The following is a 22,733-nucleotide window of genomic DNA, read 5'->3' as shown; positions in this document are numbered from 1 at the left end:
ACTGACTGGCACCACTAAGAATCTTAGAATTAATCATTAGTTTATACTTTTAATGTGTATAAATAATAAATTCACTCATCTGTTTTATTTATATTATTGAATCCACATTAAGTTGAGCTAATAAATTCTATATTATAGTATTTTTCATCCAGTGTATTAAAATCTTCCTCGAATCTTGTAAAATAATTAATTATAAATAAAAAGATGAGTGACACAAATATTGAGCAGTGGAAAATAAAGCGGTTGATCCAAAAATTGGAATCTGCAAAAGGGTTTGTTTCTAAAATTTACTTAACCAAATTTATACCTTAATAATTCAATCCATAATTTTAACTTTAATTATCTTATAGAAACGGGACTAGTATGATCAGTTTAATTATCAGACCTAAGGATGATGTGAACAGGATTAGTAAGATGTTATCAGATGAGTACGGCACAGCCTCAAATATTAAATCTCGAGTTAATCGCTTATCGGTGTTATCAGCAATCACATCCACAATGCAACGTAATATTCATACTTCTAAATATAAAATTTTAGGTCTAAAGCTCTATAGAAATACACCACCTAACGGACTCGTTGTTTACTGTGGGACAGTGATAACAGATGACGGTAAAGAGAAGAAAGTCTCAATAGACTTCGAACCCTTTAAACCCATTAACACATCGCTGTATCTCTGTGACAATAAATTCCACGTTGAGGTATACTTTATGAAGTTATATTTTCTTAGAGTTTAAACGAACTTCTGGAAAGTGACGATAAATTCGGCTTTATTGTTATGGACGGTAACGGTGCACTGTACGGTACCATACAAGGCTCAACCAAAGAGGTGTGAACCAACACATTTACCTTTATATTAACATTTTCACAGGTTCTTCACAGTTTTACGGTAGATTTACCGAAAAAGCATGGAAGAGGGGGTCAATCTGCACTCCGTTTTGCTCGTCTAAGAATGGAGAAAAGACACAACTATATCAGAAAAGTCGCTGAAACTGCAGTCAACATGTTCATAACAAACGACAAAGTTAATGTGACTGGACTAATTTTAGCAGGTAACCAATTTATTCTAAAATTTATTCTAAAATTTTATTTAAAATTTCATTAGGCAACGCTGATTTTAAAAACGACTTGGCCAACAGTGACATTTTTGACCAAAGGCTATCCTCAAAGGTTTTGAAGATAGTTGACGTCTGTTACGGCGGCGAAAACGGCTTTCAACAAGCAATTGAGTTATCATCGGAGTGTTTATCGAATGTTAAATTCATACACGAGAAGAAACTAATCAAGAGGTTTTTCGACGAGATTGCCCACGACACAGGTACTTTTTAACAAAACATTTATTATTCAATTTTACTATTTAATTTTATTATTTAACTTTATTATTCAATTTCATTATTCAAGATTATTTAACACTATTTAACTTCATTATTTAACCAATGTTCAGGCAAATATGTCTATGGTGTTTATGACACTGTTAATGCTCTGGAAAATGGAATGATTGAGGTCCTAATTATTTACGAACAGCTGGAGATAATGAGGGTCCTCGTCAAGAACCCCTCAACAAACACAGAGTCTGTACTGTTACTCAACCACGAGCAGGAGCGAGATGAAGCGAACTTTAAGGACAACAACGTTGATTTGGAGGTTTTGGATAAAATACCCCTGATTGAGTGGATTATCAATAACTACCACAATTACGGCTCAACACTAGACTTTGTAACTAACAAGTCTCAGGAGGGGTCTCAATTTCAAAGTGGCTTTGGTGGAATTGGCGGCATCCTTAGATACAAACTAGAAGCTGGTTATGAAACCAACGATGAAAACGAAGATGACGATGACGATAGTTTTATGTAAACTTAATATTTCCCTTAAATTTACACATATTAAAACACTCCATATATACATACCTATGTGTATACAAACTATTCTCTTTAATGTATGTACTATGGTGTACTAATTTATGTTCACGTATATATATTATTCTAGCCCTTTAACAGTGTATGTATACTTATATATGTACACACTATCATTTACTCATGTATGTACAATTTTGTATATACTTATGTACTCATGTATGCACACAAATTGTATCACATTGAGAACAATTGGTGATATAAGAAGTTCAGGAGGTCATACTAAATGAATTATTAACTTTAAATCTTACCAGTGAAGTGGGTTGATTTAAGTTCAGCTTGCCCAGAAAGGACTTGTGGTACTCACTGGTCTCGTGGAACACTTCCCTAAACAATCCCTTAAATTTAAAATCCTTACTTTATGGAGTCCAGAGACAAAGTTGTGTTTTTGATGCTGTTTAGTTGTAAATAATAGAGATCACTCGTCAGTGTCAAAGTGTTTTCCTTAGAAATCAAGGTTTCCATTTTCTTTATCAGGCTGAACACCCTGTCGTTTTTCATTATAATTCTGTATATACAGCCACTACTGCTAACTCCAAACTAAAAAATTCATCAAGATATTAGCTTACCAATACGTTCTTCTGGTTAGTACTCAGTAGTTGGGTTATATTATTATTAAATTTCGTCCCACTTACTAGCATCAATTTCTAAAAAAAATTTAGCACGGGAAATAACGTCGGGTATAAAGTGGAATTGATGTAACTACATGTAGGATTTACATCTTTATTGGTATTGTACAGATTGTAGTGTATGAACTGAAGCAAGTGCTGGTTATTATCTGTGGCCATAAAGGTCAAGTTATCTTCAATCAGTGGTGCACAACTTAAAATGGGCAAATTTATCTTCGGGTCAGTGCTCGATATCTTTATGATATTCTTGTTATCATTATTCTTATTATATATGTACCTAAGATAAATTTAACATTTTTATAGCATTTTTATACTTTTTAGATAAGTAAACTAAATAATGAATACATGAACAGCGACAATCCCTTCAAAACATCGCCAATTAACAGGAAGTTGTTGAAAATTGAAACGGCTGATATTGTAGTGTATAAATCGTTAAAGGCACCCTTGATTATATTTTTACCCTTTAACTCGTGTATGTATATGTTACTTCCAACTGAGTGGATTATCAGGTTATTCTCGTCGTGGCTGAGACTGGGAACAGTTGAGTTATTATTAATATTAGTACCATTATTTGTTACACTAGAGTCAACTCCATAATTTTCTGCGTTGTCTAATTTTCTTTTTAAACCCTTCTCCTCCACTCCACTTTCCTCAGCTGCGCTTGAGTCTTCTTCTTCCTGCTCCTCCAGGATCTGAAGATTAATTTCCTTATTCTTTATTAAGTCGTTAATTATACTAGTTTTGTTGTTTAGCGTCGATATGAACGTGATTGGGTACAGGAATGTCCTCTTTAGGTATAACTTCATAGGGCTAACGTTCTTAAATAAATCCCCAACAACATCAGTTATAGTAACACTGTCCGCACTGTATACTGTGCTGTAGTTGGCATCACCAGTATTTTTCGTGGACATGTAGTCCAGTACTATCAAATTACTTTTCGATTCCACATACTCGCCTAGGTTTGTACATGTGCCTGCCAACAGGTATTCGTGGGTTTTTATAAGTCCGAAATTCAACGACAACACCTTCTCAAAACTCTCCAGCTTATAGTAACTTATTATCTTCAAGTCGTTATTACTTATGAATAATATTATTATGTAATCTTCAGGCACTAGTGCATCAGGATCAAAGCCCTCACTGATTTTAACTGCGTTACCAAATTCTGAAGATCCATTTTGTGTACTTTTCAAGTGCTGGTAGTATTGAATGAACAACTTCAACTGTTTATTAATAAAGTTTTTCTTATCCCTAACAATGTTATCATTGTTTTTGTGGAAGTTTTGAAGTCTGTTCCTCACATTTAGCATATTATACAGATTATTCAGAACATTTTCTCCCACATTCACTACTATGCTTATTAGTCTGCCTAATTCTCCATCTGAATAATCCATCACGCCTGTATATGAGTTCATTGTTCCATTAATAAATCTCGACTTTCCGTTAAGTGTTGTAAATCTCCTCACAGTATTGTTTTTATACACATAGTAATAATTTGATACTGTCAACAGGTTCATGTTATTGATCTTATCACTTTTTACTACTTTATACATATAGTTGTCCACCACCCCCTCATCACCATCAACAGAGTTAGTATTAGTGTCAGTAGTATCAATTACCAAATCAACTTCCTTACTCTTAACACCCTTTTCAGTATTCGTTTCTGAGTTAAATAGGTGAATATTGAAGTCATTGAAATTTAGATTATTATAATTTCTCTTAAAATAATGCTCTATTTGAGTATCTCTGGTGTTGTACAGGTACAATTTATTGTTATCATAACAAAACAAATAATTGTTTGTCACCAAATATCTCACACTATAGTCATCACTCCCATCATCTGATGTCAAATTCGTCGGATTAATTAGTGATAACTTATGAAGGTAAAGTCTGTTGTAATTTGACGTTAAAAACAAAAGTGAGCTCCTCTTGTAGAATTCTCTAAATCTATCTCTGTACATATTATTTACCACTTCGGCATTGGGTACACTTCTCCCATTCATATCTTTATTTACTTCTGAGCCATCACAAACACTTAACGTTGTGTCTGAATCCACTTCTAACAGTGGATATGCAAAGATTTGATTATTATCATTTATAACCTCCTCTATTTTAGGGTTTAACTTGTACACTACGTTATCGTGGTTTAGCAATAGTGATGGGAATGGCGCTATTTGATTATGTTTTACCAGTTTAAAATAACAAAACCTTCTCTTAAGCTTTCTACTTACATCCACAAGTTTATAAATGTACAGTGGGTATCCTGAGATCAATAACATCATATACACCTGGTCCTCCTTAACTATCATGTGTGACGCCACTATCTCTTCCATTATCTCCAACTTACTCTTAGTTTTAGACGAATTAAGCTTTTGGTTATTCGATTCAGAATCATTATCTTTCAGCCTATATCCATGCTCTGAATCCCCTCCAGTCATCTCTTGTTCAGCTTCGTGTAAAATGGCGTCATAATTGTAAACTTGCGGCATGACGGTATTGTTTAGGTGTAAGAGATTATTTAACTTAAATACTATAAAATTATAGTTTAAATTGTACAGATAGAGATAATTATTAAGGGTCAAGTAGGTTAAGTAGGCGTTATTTTTATGTTCCAGTGTGTTGAACATTTTAACTCCTACCTCAACCTTGCTGGCATTTGTAGTGTTTTTTTTACTCTTGGTTGATTTACTCTGTTTACTGGTGTTTTGGGCTCCAAACTCATTTACATTATATTTATGCAATTGGTCGTTAGTGTATAATACGGCTATGAATTCGGCTACAAATTTAACAGATTTTACCTTATCCATCAGTTTATCATTCAAAACATCTTCAGTTCCAATATTACTTATCTTCAACTTATTATCTTTTGGTTCTATCGCTCTATTATTGTTACACATCTTATTTCTATTTATTGTAAATTTATCGTCTGCTCTAATGTATGCTTTAAGGTACAACATCTTTTTATTGGATAATTTTACTATGTTCTTATCATTTCTTATTCCAACCATATAACAAGCTTCGTCTTCAGCTAAATTATAGGTGTTAAGACAGAAATGGTCAGTGTTAGGGTGGATTTGGTTCCTATTTTCTTGATTATCGTTGATTAGTTTATTAGGGTTAAAATGATAGTAGTTAAGGTGCTTGATAAATCCAAGTGATTTTATGCTCTCTAGGTTTACTAATCTTGGGTCTTCTGATTCCTCTAGTCCTCTTGTCAATATAGTAGCTTGCAAAAGATTAATATTGTTAGTGTTAACAACTAGCATGTTGTTTTCATCCAGAAACTCGATATCAAAATCGTTTACATAGAATGGTTCTTCATTCAATTGTTTAAACTTTTGCCACTTTATGTCTACTATATCATCGTCGTATTCAAATTTCCCCAGATATGCTGGCTCTCCATTATCCTTTTCTGGCAATAACAAAACATCAAATCCACCAGATTTAGACTTTGTTGTTTCTAGTCTATAATCGTACAACTCTAAGTTCATTTTCCTGTTATCGATTATGTGGCTTCCTTGTCTTGGCTTGAGGTCAAGTGAATAGTAATTGATAAATTGGTAGTAAAAATCACTACTGAACATATTAAACCAGTATATCAAGTCATTATTGCACATTATGAACCCTATAAAGTTATTGTACACTAGTCCTCTAAGGTATACTGTGTTCATTGGGATATCGTCCATCCTGTTTAGTATATTTATGTTTATCAGAACCAGGTCAATATTTAGTATGAACAGGGAGTTTATCACGCTTATACAGTTTTCTAGTTGATTTTCAACATGTAACTTGTCTTCCTTGGATTCATGTGTGACATTGTGGTTTGATATGAACTCCGGGTAATTTGTGGTCAGCACTCCCAATATTGGCGTATGATAATTATCTATGAAAGATATAGCCTTAACCAGGCTATTCTTGTTCAAATTGAACTTTTCTTTCAAATCCATCTTTATATAGTTTGACAATATTAAGTACGGAGATTTATACTTGTCATTTTCCTGTTCATTGCTATTTCTTCTACTACTGTCTTTGCTTTTGGGGCTATCACTCGTCTTATTTGTAGAGTTCAGTTCTGAGCAGTTACCCTTGTAATGAAAATAAGAGTTTAACAGCAAAAAGTTAAGGTGGAACTGTTTATATGTGTAAATTATTAAATAATTTTTAATGTAGATTTTATCATCATTTGCCAATTTGTTATCTATTACCCAGTCTTTATGGTACACCACCAGCATATCTGAGTACTCATAGTTCGTATCTAACACCTCATCTACTTCTTCTTCTTGATGATCAAACTGAAACAGTGACTTAAATTCACAATTTAATATATTAAAGTAATAAATGGTCACGTTGCCATCAGAAAGAATTATTATCCCGTCCAAATACTCGTTTTTGTCAGAAGCTTTTGAGCCTTCATCTACTCCTTTTACAGGGCCAAGACTGTCAGAATCGTGAAGATTCGGGAAGTATAATAGTTGCTTTAGTACATTACATGACGATATTGAGCTGGAAAATTTATATTCTTGAACAAACTTCAATTTGTTCTTTTGACTCAAATTATTTAGTGATTCTGGGTTGAAATTATCTAAAACACTAGCAAAGCTATCACTAAATGTGTACAGAAGCAATTTATTTTCCTTCACCAATAAAATATCCTTCGAAGTTGGACTTTGGAAGTTGCCTAAACACACAAAGTCACCTTCTCCGGAATCCACAAGAGTTTCATAACCAAAAGTCATCTATTTAAAATTATTTTCACCATTTTCTGGTATATTAGACTGATTTAGCGATGTATACAACTGTAATTTTAACTTAATATGTAAATTTACGGTATGATATTATTGTGGTAGACCTGAGGATTCTAAAGTGGATATAATAGAAATTTAAAAGTTATAAATGGGCATAAAGCGGCGCAAATACAAATATCTATGGAACTATAAATAATGATGGAATCATAAATAGGGTAAACAAGAAACTGGGAAAAACTTTCTAAATTTTAAATAGAAAAGGATTAAATTAAAAAAGTAATTAATTTAATAATTCTTGACTGGATTATTGTCAATTTCCAGGTTATCAACCTGTGAACCTGGTCAATACATAAAAAGTACAGATGTGTGATAGTTAATAGATGTGTTATACTCACTCAAATAACTAATACTGTTGAGATAATTATATTTGTTTATTTTAATTAATCACAAGGGTAGATTCTATTGTTTTAACGATCAATGGTCTGAATCTCGACTTTGGATAATTGAAATCGGTCAACAAACTCAAATTTAACATCAAATAAATAAAGTTATTTGATAAATATCTAAAAATAAAAAAACGGGGGAGAAAAACCAGCAAAATTTGGGTGTGTGGTATTTGGGTAGGCATAGAGCCCAACGAGAAACACCTGACCGATATATTAAAAATTGGTTCATTATTCGTCTTTTGTATATTTATTATATATAGAGAATTATTAAAGGAGTCTAAATCTTTGATTACTGTTATTGATTAACGGGTTTTCATCTATTTTTTCCACATATTTTAGTTTTTATTACTTGAAATTAAAGTAATACAGACACTTTTCATTTATTTGGTCAAATAATTCTCATCGTTGTTTATTATTAAAATTTGTTATATTATTTTTGTATAACAAGGCTCATTACCTATCACCGTACCATCACTTCAAGAATACCTTCTCAAGATGGATGTAATCGGGGCAGCTGAAGTCTAAAAATGAATAACAACCACAGCAATAATACTATTCCCACTAATAGTATTAACGAAAGACTCGAACGCGACACCAGCATCGTCACTGAGTACAGTTTAATTAACGAGTCCCTGCTGAGTAAAAACATAGATCTGTCACTACTATCAAAGGATCATCTACTCTTATTGCTGAACTTCATTAACACAATCTCCAAGGAGACACTCCCTGTAAAATGTATACTACTAACGCTGAAAACGATACTCAAGAGTGTAAAATGTGAGCTGGTTGAAATATGCCACGTGGAAGACTCCAATCTCATCATAAATTACATGATGAAGGAGGGGATGCTACACAAAAAGGAGATGAATTACACTCCAGCTGGCGCTTTCAACATAGCTCTTAACACTGGATTAATGTTAAAAATCGATAATTGCTCTAACGATCCTAGATTCCAACCCGAATATGATCAGCACACCGACGTACAAGCCAATAATATCATTCTGATACCCCTCAACGACATATACCAGAATATTTGGGGCATACTATCAATAACTAATATAGTTACTGAAAGTAATCCAGAACTTGCTGAACTTGGCGAGGTGATCACTGCTGAAAATGGCTTGGACGATCATCCTCAAAACGGTTGTAAAATATTAGATTTTAGTTATAATGGTTCAGTTTCAGTTAACTCCGATTTGGAGTCGGGTCCTCCTGAGATAATAATGGACGAGAATTTAGTGTATATTTATGAGCTTTGTTACATTAGCGGCATATTCATCAATAACATAATAAAGAAGCTGGAGTTGGAGATAAGTCGTGACAAGACCAACAGTTTATTGACACTGATGCACTCACTGTTCTCAGATCAGCTTGGCATTCAGAGCTGCATTATTGCTCTAACTACTCACGCTAAGAAGCTGATCCAAGCTGAAAATTGCACTGTGTATCTTGTCGACAAGATCCACAACCAAGTTTATTCCATATCGTCAAACACTTCTGAGCAGATCGTAAAGTCACTGAATGACACTAACATCTTGTCGCTCTGTGTCAACACTACCAACATAATAATTTACGACAACTCCTCATACTCCTGCAACAACGCTTCGAATAACATGTACGCTAATAACAAAAACAATATAATAATAATAAACAACGGCGACGGCGTCAAAATCTACAACTGTGGCCAGCAGATGGATAGCGCGAGTCTCAAGAATCTGTATTCAGATCTCGGAAAAAGTGTGTACTCCGAGCAGCTTTTGGACCCGGATAGTTTCCAGGTCCTGATTGAGGACTACACGAGCATCCGCAACGGCATTTGGATCCCCATCAAGAACGACAACAACAAGGTGCTGGCCATCATTGAGGTCATCAATAAGCAGGCTCAGGAGCTATTGCACTTCACTGACGAGGACTTGAACCTTCTCGAGCTCTTTGCGGTTATTGTGGCTCCTCAGTTTGAGAAGTCTGAGTTTTCCATTCTCAGCTCCGTCAACAAGAGCACTGAGGCCGGTTTAGCCTTCGAGAACCTTGACAGTAAGTACTTGAACAATGTAAAGAATTTCATTGAGCAGTCGATCATTGAAGAGGATGACAATAATTTAATAGATTAGCAATGTAATGGTCTTCTTAATATATTTTATACAGTTTTAATTGCATTTATGTTAATATATTTTATACAGCTTTAATTGTATTTGTGTTAATATACTTTATAAACTATTAATTGTATTTACTTCAATATACGCATATTTAGATAATTTTTGTATGTGTAGTTAATACACTTTACAAATCCCTAATTAATTTATGTTTATTATAAACTTGAGAACATTAATCTAGTTAAAATTAGCCTTTAAAACAGTGAGTGCCCTGAGTATCTTGGGAATGGTATCACATCCTTGATGTTCTGGACTCCCGTAACCATCATGATCAGGCGTTCAAATCCTAACCCAAACCCTGAGTGCACTATTGTTCCGTATCTTCTCAAGTCCATGTACCACCAGTAGTCCTGCATATTAAGTTTGTTTTCCTTTATCGATTTCTCCAAATAATCGAACCTTTCTTCACGTTGTGACCCTCCAATCAACTCACCTAAACACAATATACAAAGAGTAATATTTGTTAGTATTAAACTATCTATAACTAATTTGATGAGTAAACTATCAAAAACAACCAAATGAATAGTGTGGTACCAATTTTTGGAATGATTAAATCCATAGCTGCAACTGTCTTGCCGTCATCGTTCCTTCTCATGTAAAAGGCCTTGATTTGCTTGGGGTAGTTGTATATTATCACAGGACCGTTGAACACCTTCTCAGAAATGAACCGCTCATGTTCACTCTGTAAATCAATACCCCAATGAACATCATTGTATTCAAACGGTTGCTCAGGATCTGGAGAAATTATGAGCCACCATTTGTTTATACTTAAATAATAAATATATAGTGAACTATTTTTTTAAAATAAGTATAAGGTGGAACTTACTTTGTTTTATATATTCCTGGAGTATGTCAATGACACTTGTGTAGGACAAGTGGACAAATTCGTTGTCAACGATGTTGTAGAGCCTGCTTAGCAACTCCTTGTCAACGGTGTTGTTGAAGAACACCAAGTCGTCATAGTTGTGTTTGAGTATGTAGTTGACGAGGAACTTTATAAACTCCTCAGTTATCTCCATCAGGCCCGGTAAATCAACTAGGGTCATCTCGGGCTCGATCATCCAAAATTCAGATAAATGGCGGTTAGTGTGGGAGTTCTCGGCTCTGAAGGTAGGGCCAAAGGTGTAAACACTACCCATGGAACAGCAGTAGTTTTCGGCACTCAGCTGACCACTGCAGGTCAGGTAACTCTTCTTCTTGAAGAAATCCTTCTTAAAGTCAACTGCCTTGTATAATAACTTGTAATCGGTATTAACTGCATTCGTTTTCCCATCAGTTTTCCCATCAGGTTCATCAACTTTCGAGTTAGTATCCTTAGGTTGAGTACCATTAACACTGTTTGCACCTTCCGGTTGTACAGAAGATGTGTTTTCAGCATCATTTGACAGCTTTGAGTCAGAATTTGTTGAATTTTCGGAATTTGTGGAATTTTTGGAAACTTCAGGTTGCGGGTCTTTACTGTACATCTTATTTACTAGTTCCTTAACGTTTTTAACATTCTCAAACAGAGTTGTAACCTGGAACAACTCACCTGCACCTTCACAATCAGCTGTAGTTATTACTGGGGAGTTCAGGTAGTGAAAGTTTTTTGACTGAAAGAATAGGTGAATCGCAATTGACAAAGAACTCCTGACCCTCATTACAGCTGAAATTAGGTATGTTCTCGGTCTCAAATGTGCGTTTTCACGCAAAAACTCCATCGTTAGATCTTTCTTTGCAATGGGATATGTACCCGGAGAATTTGTTACTCCAAGAACTTGGATATAGTTACTATCATCACTTGTGATGTGCAGTTCGTATCTGTTACTAATTTCATCCAGCAACTCGTAGTCTTTAACCTCCTCGGGTAGTTCAGGGTTATTTTCTTTAGTCACTTCCGTCGGCGGTTTCGGTTGAGTTTCACGATTTACTAAGAAGCCATTGGCCTGTATTGATGTTCCAGATTTACACTTTAGAGCTTCTTTGTATCCTTTGGAGTCATTGTGGACCACAATTTGCAAGTTAGACTTACAACTACCGTCATTTACTATGACGAATAGTAGTCTCCCACCATCCTGGCTTCTCATACTTTTACACCAACCGAACACTCTCACCAAACATTTCTCCTTGATGAATTTTTGGTCATGCTCCAGGTCATTTTTACTTGTTTCAAATGACTGGGCACCACTTGTGCCACCTGTCGTAGAGAATTGTACATTTTTAACTTCAGGAGTATCAGTTGGTTTTGTGTTACTATGGTCACCAGTAGGTGTATCATCAAGCGACTTCTTATTGAGTATTAGATCTAGTTGTTGAAAGGTCAGAGTACTTGGAATTTTGGTGGTTGAGGAGTTATTGATCACCTTATTGATGCTATCTGAAACTGACTCGTAACGAGAGTCGAATGGATTCCTACGTAAGGAAGATAAAAGTGCACTTATCTTAGTAACCTTGGTGGAATCCCTTACTGTTAGCCTCCCAGCCATCTCTCGGGCTTTTTTTAACAATTCACTGTTTGGCAAACCGAGATTCGGTGCCATTTTGTCCCAAAATAGCTTAGAAGAAAGTCGAATTAAAAATTTCCTCAATATTTAAGATATATAGTTAATATTTAATTAAGTTTAGGAAAAGGTGAAAGGATGTAGTTTAGAAAATTAAAAGTGGAACAAAAAAGGAAACCATATATTGAAAAATAAAAATAAATATAAATAATGATGAAACTAGTAAAGAGTGAAATAAACTGGTTTCTAAGTTTACCTTTACACCACTCTACTCAACATCATAGAATCGAAAAAAATTCAGTATTTTTCAATTTTCCCCATGTTAATAATATTTATTTACTAGTTAGATTTAAATTATATAAATTTTCAATGGCAACAGCAGCTGAAGACCAGGCCGTTGTGGACTTTCTATCAAGTTCAAGGGATAAAATTTCCGATTTCATTAAAAAACATGGTAATATAATCAATTTAAACTAATTATACTCATTCTATTACATATTCACACTATATTTTCACGTTATCTTTATTTCTTTGACATTTTACACCTATTATTTTGTTAATAAATTACACATTAGACTCTGATCCGAGACTTAAGGACTTAATAAACACGTCAAGGTAATTAAAATTAGGCAATATTATTTAATTCAATCATTTTATCAGTCTATTTACACATTTTTTAGGGAAATTATGGAATGTGTGAACGAAGTTTCTAACTTTTTGAATCCTTGCTTTTCTCCCAATGCTGAAGTCTCAATTAAGGTATTTAAACCAATAATTACTTTAAATCTTTGTAGAAGTATGAGGATTGTGTTTTTATTAATCGCGATGTGGGATCAGAGAATGAAATTGCTGAGCTTTTACAACAAATTCAAAATGAATCTTCTGAATTTCTAACATTTTTAGAAAACTTACAAGTCACTTTCAACTCACTAAATTTAGTATTGGAACCCTCAGCTCCAGAAACTGACGGTGGTTCAAATACCTTGACAAAGGGGAGGATACTAGAGTTATATAATGAGAACAAGCAACTAACAAACGAGATCAATAGATTAAACTCTGAAATAATCACAAACGAAGCTAAGTTAAGTGAACTCGAGTCTAACAAGAAACTATGTGAAACCGAGCTATTGAAATACGACAAGCTGTTAAAATCGACGCAAAATTTAAATAATCAGGAAACTCAGAAGAAATTACTAATATATAATAAATTATTAAAATATTTAGACCCAAATTCAGTTTAAAATGGTCATCACATTAAGGTATTAATTTCCTCTACAAGTAATTTTTCAAGGCGATTTAATAAATTTATTTCAACGTCTTCACCAACGTTTACATCAGGGTCAATTTTAGGCGTTTTAACACTTGGAGTTGGCCTAAGCCTTGTTGGAGTGAAGTTATTTTTTGTTTTTTCAAAAGGTTGTTTCACCTTTAAAAGATTTAAGTAATATTTTAATTTAACTTTCAGTATTTTATTTATCACATTTGTAAACGCTGTTAACTTATACTTCTCAAGCCTCTTCAAGTTCAATTTCATTGATTCATAGTTTTTGGCTCTTAGTTTGATAATGAACATCTTCATTCTGACTTTGTCATATCGTTCAAAGAAACTAAGAAATAATTAATATAAAATATTATTATTCTTACCGGAGCATGTTCTGTATTGCCAGGCCCATATTGAGTGCCTTGTGTATGGATTTTTCAAACTTGTAGAAATGTAATTGCTTCTCCTCATTCAACTCATTTATCTCCTGGTTCAACTCGTTAACTTTAGACTCCAGCTGATTTATTCTTTCCTGCTGCTCCTTTTGAATCCTAAGGCCCTTTAAAACCTCCAAGCTATGAGATAATGGGATCCCAGCAAAGTAGATATGACGGTTGTCTGCTCCGCATCTGTGAAGCTTCTCTATACTCACAAATTCTCGCACCTTTTCATTTAAAACTTCGTATTTATTAACATCTAAATTAGAATTCATTGAAAGAATTAATCAATAAATATTAATTATTTTACCTTCACTTAAGGATGTGTCAAGCTCTTTTATTCTTGAGAGGTACACATCCACCTTTGATTCTAAAGATGATAAATCCCTAGAATCATAGTCCAAATTAAAATCATCAAATTTTAAATCACTAGCTCCACTTATTAGGCCATTTTCCTTATTATTTTTATTATTCTCTCGGGGGTTTTCTTTATTACCTGAGCCAATGAACCTTTTTATGAAATCAATGTTAAAATTTTCCCCAGTTTCCAGTCCCATTTCAAGGTATTATAAATATTCACTTTAAAATTTACATTTATACATAATTATATGGGAAAAACATGAATTTATACTACATTTAGAGTTACACATGGGGTGTTCTGGTAGCTATTAATAACATATAATCATCAGAGACTAGGTCCGGAAAAAACGATAAACAGTATTCCTAAAGTTTATTATTAACAAAATTTTAATTTTACCTTATTCTTGTTTACAAATGGGTTTTGTTGGCATATTTTGGGCACCTGTTGTATCTCGATTTGAAACCCAAACTCGCTTAATCTACCACATTATTACTATTTTGTGATTTACCTGTTTAGAAAATCAGTTGACCCATTTCTAGATGTCTTGTAAGTGTACAAAAAAGTCCCACTTGGGGTTAATACTCTGTTGATTACGTTTGCCAAGTACTCAACCAACTTAACATCGTAAATCAAATCACTTGCGATTATCAAATCATACAATTCCTAAATAATTTATTAACCAAATGAGTGGATTCCAGGCGAATTATCTGGAATAATAGCTAAATTATCGATTATTCCTACATTATCAGGCATCTTATCATATAGCTTCCAATTTAACTGCGATACACACACATCATCTTTCAATCCATTTAATTCGACATTATACTTAAGGTTGTCTACTGTTTTATCGCTATAATCAGTTAAAGTTAACTTTATAGGCTGATTATAGTACTGGCAGGCTACTTTGAAAGCAATCCCTACTAGACCACATCCACTACCAAGTTCTAGAACATTAAGCCCTGAATAATTGTTCGACCCAGCAAGCATACTGAGCCAAAATGAAGCTATTACACTCGATTCCCAAATTATCAATCCGGAAGCATCCAGTTCGCTATTTTCAGCGTTCAGTATATCATCATCCTTTATACACATTTCCTTAATTTTAACTTTTAAACTTCCTTTATTAGATTCAAGATCATTATTATTAACATTGTGTTCTGATTCTGTAGAGAGATCATTTTCATGCCTATTTTCATCACTACTAAGGTTTTCAGGTTTCTCATGGTCAGAGATACTTTTATTAATAAACTGGAATTCGTGAATTACATAATCTTCCCTGTCAGTTTCAATATCTCCTTCAGTGGCATTTTCAGATTTTTGATCCAAAATAGCAGAAATTGGGTGTTCCAGTATCAATTGGAGAAATTCCAGATTTTCAGATCCGAAAGCTTCTGACAAAACGCTCTTCCCAAACTCGTTCTTTTTATTGATATCAATTTCGTTAACCTTACTGTAATCTTCAGGATAATCTTTAATGTTATAGTGTTCCAGAGTTTCCTTGCTTAATTTGGACGTTAATTCTATAATGTATTTGTGTATGAATTTACTAACCTTTAAAGGTGAATTTATGTGTGTACTTAGAGTAGTTAGGTTTATTTTCATTGACCTTGTAATCATGCCATAAGAGAACTTTTAATGTATTAAGGGCCTTGTTTTGAACAATCCAATGAAGGGGCGAATTCCCACACTTGTTGTAAACTGTGTAGTTCACTTTACATTCCCTTAAAAGAAAAATTGCTGCCTCTTCTAAGTTATTAGCGCAAACATAATGAAGAGCAGTGTTTCCATCTTCATTTGTATAATTTAAATCCCTTACAAGTCTCCTTTCCAGAACCTCTTTAGCCGATTCTAGGTCATTTACCCTCAATAAATACATAAACTCATCATCCCAATCAATATCATCTTCAACTTGATCAGGAGGTCGATTCTCCTCGTCAGATTTTATCATTTTAGTGTGAATTTATTTTAAGTAAATATATAATACATGAAGAATAAATGGTACTAATATTGGGGCTGGCCAGAAAATGTGAAACATAAAAACGGAATAAGTATAAATGAATACTGTAGTTTTAGAAAGAAAAATTCATAAGTATATGGATTCTATCATTATTTGTTGTATTTATGTAGTATTTTTGGGTCTTCACTCAAATAATAACATCAGGGGCAGTTGGATCGGAATCTATTTATTTGAGACTTTGTAGGCAAAAAGCAACGCGGCTGAATTATAAAAAATTTAAAATTTATGAGAATTAGGGGTTATAAAAGAAAAAACTCCGGTTATTGTGTGTATGCAAATGTGTTGCATGGTTGATTATAGTGTCAACATATTTTATTAATTACCTTGTTATTTTGCCATTAACTCCCATCATTTGTTAATTTTTTCATTATTTGTTATTAATGCTCCATTTGGAATAATTAATAATGACAAACAACTTCGAGGAAGACATTGTGGAAAGTGAAACCAGTTTACAAAATTTGAGTGAAGATGATCTTTCTCATCTGAAACAGGTATTTTATTCCTACTACTTTTATCAACGTAATTGATTATTAGGAATTCAATGGTGATAATTTGAATAAGGAGTTATCTGAGGAAGAATTATCTGATAAGGAACAGTTATCAGAAAGTCCAATGAATCCAGATGAAACTAGTGAATCTCGCTTCGACAGTGAAGAACCTAGATTGGAAAATGAAAAACTAAGCTCAGATAATGAATTATTGGAAAATGAAGCCAAAACGGAGAATAGTCAGGTGAAGTTTAAGAATGAAGAAGATAAGTTTGATGGCGAATATAAACCCGTTGATGAGCAGTTCAGTGGCGAAAAACGGTTATTGGAGAGTAAAGAAGATGTTACCACGAGCCTTAACAAGAATGGGGAACTGGATAGTGGAGAGAATAAGGAAAAAAGCCCAGTGAAGATAATAACCGACGAGAAGAAGAAGAAAAAACCCACCACAGAGGGCTCCAACTTCCAGACTAAAATCAATGTAGGATATAACCACCAAGTTCCCTTCACACCTGCTTTTTTCCTCGATCATTCATATAATAATAATAACAACGGCTACAGTAAGTTGATACCTATGTTATTCAACAATTGGATCTTAACATTTTTTATTTAGAACAGGAATGGGCCCGATTAATGTATTCTCCATATCAAATGGAGAAAATCCGCAGAAGGAAATTAAAGGAGGGATTATACGACTCTGTTATAAAAAACGAATTTGAACGTAAGACTCATTACTTATTTATTCGTATTACTGATAATTCATCTTATATCTCCCTTTAGTTGCTGAATTTATACAAATGTGTGCTAAAAACTGGAAAAATAATCCAGGCTGGCACCCCTTTTCACCCGAATTTGCTTATAAAATTTTACATTTTGCTGATTATGACCCCAACAAGGCATTAAAATACATGAACGACAACAATTTCAATTTTACATGTAACTTTAATTATTCAATCAATAAATATTTATATTACAAATTAGCATATTTTTACTTTATAAACCATTCAGGTATATGTGATCCTCCTATTAGAAGGTACGACAACAAGTGGAAGCCGAAGGATAGGCGTGGCCAGGTACCAACAAACCCATATCCCCCACCAGTAACCCTAAGAGGTTATTTATTGAGAAGGCACACAGTAAAATAAACTAATATTTCTACATTCATGATCTTTACACCGGAAGATTAGTTTTTATTACTAGAATACTTGTGAAATAACTACTAATAAATCAAATTTAAACTTAGTTATTAAGTCTTATACCACTTTTCACATACATATTGCGTATAAATTTTATATTAAATTGGTATTATAGAGTTATAATGTTCTCCCAGTACATATTGATGTTTATGATAGGAAATGTTTAGAGTTGTTCCAGAGTTATTTGTTGCTTTGTACTCTATTGTGTTGTCGGAGTTGTGTATTTTAATATTACAGTTTAATAGCTTAGTTAAAACAATTATTTCCAGCTCACTTCCCCATTCGCCGTCCTTTAACATATTTTCACAATATGTTAGGTAGTTCGTTTTAACATTTTCATCTGTAAGTATGATTAGATTGGGTATTAAATTATAAAGTTGTAGAGGTTACTGGTGTTGCTTAGAGCTAAGAAATTTTCGTATTCATTTTGATTCTTTTTTAAGTGATCCACAGCTAATCTTCTCAGATCCATATAATCGAATTTTGGTAAATTATACCCATTCTCATTGTAATATTTCAGCTGGTGTTCTATGGACCTGAACACACACACATTAATATTTACAAGCAAAAAAGTAAATTATTAATACAAAATAAAATAATATCAACGACGAACTTGAATAAACAGTTTCCATCTGGTTGTATATCGTGAATTTTTAAACCCAACTCCTGTAATTTATCCTGCAAAAGTTTATATTCCTGCCTGCCAACATCAACTTCTGGAAAAATATTAAAAATTAAAATCATAAAGATACAGTTTTTTAGAATTTTTGGAGGAACTGATACCTGAATTTGATCGTTGCTCTGATTCCAACTGTTCCTGGTATTGCTTTAACTTCTTTTTAAGTTTCTTCTTCTGCGATGTACTTAACACTTGTTCGTCTTTATAAAAATCCATAAATTATGAATTATAAAATATAAATGAATTATAGTAGTTTACACCTTTCCCACATGGTTATAGTTAAACCACTTAATTTTTAACTTACCCTTTTCTTCTTCCACATTTTTTATAATTTATTTATGGAAAAAGAGCCTAAAAAGTTGGAAGATTTGTCAATTTTAGTATCGACTTACAATGAGAAGGATAACATCTCATTTTTGGTGTATTTGATACACTATTACCTAAAACCTCTGTAAGAATAGATTAAATAAACGATTTTTAGGAACATAAACTATGAAATCGTTGTTGTTGACGACAACAGCCCTGACGGAACAGCCTCGGTGGTAGAGAAACTGCAGGAATTATTTACAAATGATTTTCTGGCAAAATATGACTTCCCTCACATCCCTATGTTCAACAAACATGGCACTGATGGATCCGAAAAGGAATTTGAGAAGTTAAACACTGCATTAGTCTCCATGGATAGCTTATTAAGCCCCGATAATCCCAAAAATTCATCCAGAAGTTCCAAGTCTTCAGATGCCAAGGAAAAAAGGAAACCACGAGATAGAAAATCTCCTAAGAAGGATGAAGTTATGGCAAAAGTTGTTGATAGAAGTATAAAACTGGTTAAGAGAGAAAAGAAATTAGGTTTGGGTAGTTCCTACGTGTTTGGACTAAGCCACTGTAAGTACGATTTTGTTTTAATTTTGGACGCCGATCTATCTCACCACCCAATGTATATCCCCTCTATGCTCCGTCTACAGAAGGAAAAGGATTTAGATGTTGTGGTCTGTTCACGTTATAGAAGTGAGGGAGGAGCCAGTGGCTGGCCATTGCAACGAATTTTTATTTCAAAATCATTAAACTATGTCTGTAAAACATTATTTAATCCCGAAGTTACAGACTTAACTGGTAATAACTATTATCAATAAATACATAATAATTGTTCGCAGCAGTCTAATTATTATATAGGCAGTTTTAGGCTATACAGGAAGGACGTACTGAGTAAAGTGATAACCACAATACACAGTAAAGGTAAATTTCCTTACTCAAAATTTTATTAGGGTTTTTATTTCAAGTTGAGATGATCCTAAAGTGTGAAAAGCTTTTGAACGCCAAGGTTGACGAAATACCGATTGTTTTTATAGAGCGAATATACGGGAAATCTAAACTTGGTAAAACCTCAAAAACTCATATTTCCTTAGGATTCACTGAAATTCTCAAAGGTTTGCTAGGATTACTTAAATTAACTTGGGAATTTTAATTTAATTTTTAAGATAAATTATTTTTTATCGGTTAAAGTAGTGTGTAAATTATTTAATTTAAATTAGTTGTCGAGTTTAAATGTGTTATTAAAGGTGTTGTAAATTAGTCTCAAATTATCGATTTTTAGTCTAACATTCTAAAAAAGTTAAAATCATTCAGCTTACTTTAAATGGTAGAATTATGTCCTTGGAATCCTTTAATATTATTAATAAATAAAAGATAATTTCTTGAGCAAGAAACGCCTAAAATAAAATTAAAATATACTGTACAACTTACTTCATTTATTAATAAGCTTTCTATATTATTGATAGGTATAGACTTGTAAGATGTAGCCCCTCTTAAGGAAACCGTTTCAATTTGTATCCCGAAATTTGATAAAAACATCAATCGCTCTAATTAAAAAATATATTAAACAGGTTTTAAATTGATGATATACAAAGGAATGTTATATCTAATCTTGTAGATGCACAAATAGTTACCTTCTACGATGTATAGCTGATAACAGAGATAGTTTACCACCAAAATTATAAGCAATAATTCAAAACTAAAAAAGAAAACGAACTAAACAGCAAATGAATGAAACTTCAGGGTCAACTTACAACTGGTATCAGTATTAGGTTGAACTCGTTGAAGATCAGGGAAGTGTAATTAATTTCCCGTTTTCCAACGAATATACAACCATTGGGTAATTCCACGACTTTAAATTCATTTTTCATGACAAATATTATGAGTATTTGTCTTTATAGTGTCATTGGTTTCCCTCGGTCTTAGTTATAGTGTGCATTTATCATTTAGTTCGAAAACAACCATGGAGGTAACTAAAATCTATATAATAGCCTATTAATTATTTTTTAGGAATTCAATAATAAGTTTTTGACCGAATTGAAAGACGTATTTTTTATTTTAGCGCCTCATCTCTGTTTATAGGAGAGTTGTAAACTAATAAAGCTGTCAAATGACATCAAATTGCTGTTAAATAACAACAATAGAACGATTAAAGAAGAGAATTTGAACGATTTGAATGATGTGTTGGATAATAATACCTTTAGAGCCTGTGAGAATAAAAATGTTGTGAATAATCTGGAAACAGATAAGGTTTCCCTGTTAATGTTGTATAATAATTACAAGCTACTGTTGAAAAAGTACAATGAATTAAACGAGGAGAAAATGTCCTACGTTGAAGGACTGAAAGAGTATCGTAACAAATTAGACAATTCAAACCATTTGTTACAGCTACAAAGAAACATCATTCTGTCTTACCAGCAGTATAACCCATCAAGTTTCAAACAATTGGAACTTGAACTAAAGAACAAAGAGTCTAAATTGAAAGCTCTTGAATCTGAATTAAAGAACAAGGAAGAACTCTTACACTCGCTTGAGTCTGAGCTTCAAACTCGAGAATCAACTTTGAACGACAAGGAATCAGAACTTGCAAACAAACAATCTGATTTAGAAAATAGAGAAACTACTCTTCAATTTAAAGAATCTGAGTTACGCACCAAGGAATTGGAACTAAATGAAAAAGAATCACAATTAAACAATGCTCTTGCTAATAATATGCCTGGTGAATTTTCGAACACATCTTTAACTTCACTGACATCCGATGATTCAGACCTATTTCCCTCAAATTCCCTAGAATCAGAACAAAGTTCCCCTAATTCACAACTAAATGAATCCGCTAAAACTCTCGATAATACTACCAATATGGACAACGTCGGGACATCCGATGATAAATCTTCGGATAAGGGACCAACTCTTGCGGCAACCATGGACAAATCAGACTTCGTCAACAATGACATAATAAATTCTTTGTACATAAAAGTAAATTGTTTTAGTTACCATTTTATTATTTTAGAACTTGAACATGAACGACGATGATATGTTTAAAATAAGGAAAAGTAAACTAACTAGCAAAGTCTCATATAAGCCCTGCAAACTAAATATGAATACCAGAAATGAGCTGGTTTTAGACGAAAGGAACAAATTACACCTCAAGGTTGGTGCTTTAGAGTTAATCAGTTTTTAGAATGTTCTCAAAGTAGAGTTTGGATACAATTCGCTGTCATACGAGCTTTACCACAATTCACCCAGTAAGGACATGACCATATTCCCATGGAATTTTCTGACCATATACATAAATAATAACAGTAAGTTAGAAGGCTTAATTTTTACTTGCAGAGAATTTACATTTATACATAAACAACGAAAATACTGTGAAAATATGGTATTCATACCTCACCTACCTGTTATTCAAGTTCAACAATGGCGTTGAGCAAGATATCGATCGTTTGTACCATAATTATCTGGTACGTAGGTTTAAAATGAAGCTAAAATATCTATGTAAAGCTAAAAACTTGACAATCTACCAACTTTACTATAATTCAATACAAAAAACAAAATTACTGTAAACTAATCTTTTTAACAATACATTATACACCAGAACAAACATTAAACATTTTAGTAAAT

The 22,733-nt window shown here is 33.1% G+C and overlaps 12 protein-coding genes across 12 annotated transcripts; 6 read left to right on the top strand and 6 right to left on the bottom strand.

Moving 5' to 3' along the window:
• The first annotated feature begins 47 nt into the window (after positions 1-47).
• On the top strand, positions 48-1,872 carry erf1 (peptide chain release factor 1). Its single transcript, XM_061305463.1, has 7 exons — positions 48-272; positions 351-505; positions 539-699; positions 729-827; positions 870-1,050; positions 1,104-1,316; positions 1,443-1,872. Exons 1-7 carry the CDS (start codon positions 205-207, stop codon positions 1,850-1,852), a joined length of 1,287 nt encoding a protein of 428 aa, XP_061161426.1. The 5' UTR covers positions 48-204; the 3' UTR covers positions 1,853-1,872.
• A 215-nt stretch (positions 1,873-2,087) lies between these two features.
• On the bottom strand, positions 2,088-7,422 carry TpMuguga_02g00749 (uncharacterized protein). The gene is made up of 6 exons (XM_760223.2): positions 2,886-7,422; positions 2,631-2,817; positions 2,481-2,558; positions 2,270-2,451; positions 2,163-2,238; positions 2,088-2,133 (listed from the first exon to the last, which is right to left on the bottom strand). The coding sequence occupies exons 1-6, from the start codon at positions 7,271-7,273 to the stop codon at positions 2,089-2,091; spliced, it is 4,956 nt and encodes a 1,651-aa protein (XP_765316.1). The 5' UTR covers positions 7,274-7,422; the 3' UTR covers position 2,088.
• Positions 7,423-7,899: 477 nt separating this feature from the next.
• TpMuguga_02g00748 (GAF domain protein) lies at positions 7,900-9,867 on the top strand. Its single transcript, XM_760222.2, has one exon. The coding sequence runs from the start codon at positions 8,256-8,258 to the stop codon at positions 9,837-9,839; it is 1,584 nt and encodes a 527-aa protein (XP_765315.1). The 5' UTR covers positions 7,900-8,255; the 3' UTR covers positions 9,840-9,867.
• Positions 9,868-10,032: 165 nt separating this feature from the next.
• asnS (asparagine--tRNA ligase) lies at positions 10,033-12,639 on the bottom strand. The gene is made up of 3 exons (XM_760221.2): positions 10,708-12,639; positions 10,416-10,616; positions 10,033-10,314 (listed from the first exon to the last, which is right to left on the bottom strand). Exons 1-3 carry the CDS (start codon positions 12,398-12,400, stop codon positions 10,076-10,078), a joined length of 2,133 nt encoding a protein of 710 aa, XP_765314.1. The 5' UTR covers positions 12,401-12,639; the 3' UTR covers positions 10,033-10,075.
• On the top strand, positions 12,572-13,602 carry TpMuguga_02g00747 (uncharacterized protein; the record flags this gene model as incomplete). Its single annotated transcript, XM_760220.1, has 4 exons — positions 12,572-12,815; positions 12,937-12,976; positions 13,042-13,120; positions 13,156-13,602. The coding sequence occupies 4 exons, from the start codon at positions 12,572-12,574 to the stop codon at positions 13,600-13,602; spliced, it is 810 nt and encodes a 269-aa protein (XP_765313.1).
• Positions 13,568-14,664, bottom strand: TpMuguga_02g00745 (uncharacterized protein). Its single transcript, XM_061305462.1, has 3 exons — positions 14,370-14,664; positions 14,006-14,318; positions 13,568-13,968 (listed from the first exon to the last, which is right to left on the bottom strand). Exons 1-3 carry the CDS (start codon positions 14,614-14,616, stop codon positions 13,611-13,613), a joined length of 918 nt encoding a protein of 305 aa, XP_061161425.1. The 5' UTR covers positions 14,617-14,664; the 3' UTR covers positions 13,568-13,610.
• Positions 14,665-14,701: 37 nt separating this feature from the next.
• Positions 14,702-16,692, bottom strand: TpMuguga_02g00744 (putative methyltransferase family protein; the record flags this gene model as incomplete). The annotated part of the gene is made up of 5 exons (XM_760218.2): positions 15,972-16,692; positions 15,162-15,940; positions 14,929-15,083; positions 14,817-14,898; positions 14,702-14,782 (listed from the first exon to the last, which is right to left on the bottom strand). Exons 1-5 carry the CDS (start codon positions 16,366-16,368, stop codon positions 14,702-14,704), a joined length of 1,494 nt encoding a protein of 497 aa, XP_765311.2. The 5' UTR covers positions 16,369-16,692.
• A 149-nt stretch (positions 16,693-16,841) lies between these two features.
• TpMuguga_02g00743 (uncharacterized protein) lies at positions 16,842-18,089 on the top strand (the record flags this gene model as incomplete). Its single annotated transcript, XM_061305461.1, has 5 exons — positions 16,842-16,928; positions 16,972-17,485; positions 17,539-17,646; positions 17,706-17,861; positions 17,934-18,089. 5 exons carry the CDS (start codon positions 16,842-16,844, stop codon positions 18,068-18,070), a joined length of 1,002 nt encoding a protein of 333 aa, XP_061162176.1. The 3' UTR covers positions 18,071-18,089.
• A 120-nt stretch (positions 18,090-18,209) lies between these two features.
• OTU2 (OTU-like cysteine protease family protein) lies at positions 18,210-19,016 on the bottom strand (the record flags this gene model as incomplete). The annotated part of the gene is made up of 4 exons (XM_760216.2): positions 18,210-18,461; positions 18,512-18,657; positions 18,735-18,837; positions 18,905-19,016. 4 exons carry the CDS (start codon positions 19,014-19,016, stop codon positions 18,220-18,222), a joined length of 603 nt encoding a protein of 200 aa, XP_765309.2. The 3' UTR covers positions 18,210-18,219.
• On the top strand, positions 18,719-20,286 carry DPM1 (Glycosyl transferase family 2 family protein). The gene is made up of 5 exons (XM_061305460.1): positions 18,719-19,251; positions 19,282-19,913; positions 19,974-20,036; positions 20,066-20,176; positions 20,207-20,286. Exons 1-5 carry the CDS (start codon positions 19,139-19,141, stop codon positions 20,263-20,265), a joined length of 978 nt encoding a protein of 325 aa, XP_061161424.1. The 5' UTR covers positions 18,719-19,138; the 3' UTR covers positions 20,266-20,286.
• A 42-nt stretch (positions 20,287-20,328) lies between these two features.
• Positions 20,329-20,983, bottom strand: TpMuguga_02g02090 (GPI-GlcNAc transferase complex PIG-H component family protein; the record flags this gene model as incomplete). The annotated part of the gene is made up of 5 exons (XM_061305521.1): positions 20,329-20,403; positions 20,432-20,509; positions 20,544-20,659; positions 20,747-20,828; positions 20,867-20,983. The coding sequence occupies 5 exons, from the start codon at positions 20,981-20,983 to the stop codon at positions 20,329-20,331; spliced, it is 468 nt and encodes a 155-aa protein (XP_061162175.1).
• On the top strand, positions 20,806-22,687 carry TpMuguga_02g00740 (uncharacterized protein). The gene is made up of 6 exons (XM_061305459.1): positions 20,806-21,081; positions 21,123-21,158; positions 21,195-22,088; positions 22,123-22,263; positions 22,294-22,414; positions 22,446-22,687. The coding sequence occupies exons 1-6, from the start codon at positions 21,076-21,078 to the stop codon at positions 22,673-22,675; spliced, it is 1,428 nt and encodes a 475-aa protein (XP_061161423.1). The 5' UTR covers positions 20,806-21,075; the 3' UTR covers positions 22,676-22,687.
• Positions 22,688-22,733: the final 46 nt, after the last annotated feature.

Source organism: Theileria parva, chromosome 2 (genome assembly GCF_000165365.1).
Source record: "Theileria parva strain Muguga chromosome 2, complete sequence, whole genome shotgun sequence".
Taxonomy (NCBI): domain Eukaryota; phylum Apicomplexa; class Aconoidasida; order Piroplasmida; family Theileriidae; genus Theileria; species Theileria parva.
This window is presented reverse-complemented; position numbering and strand designations above follow the sequence as displayed.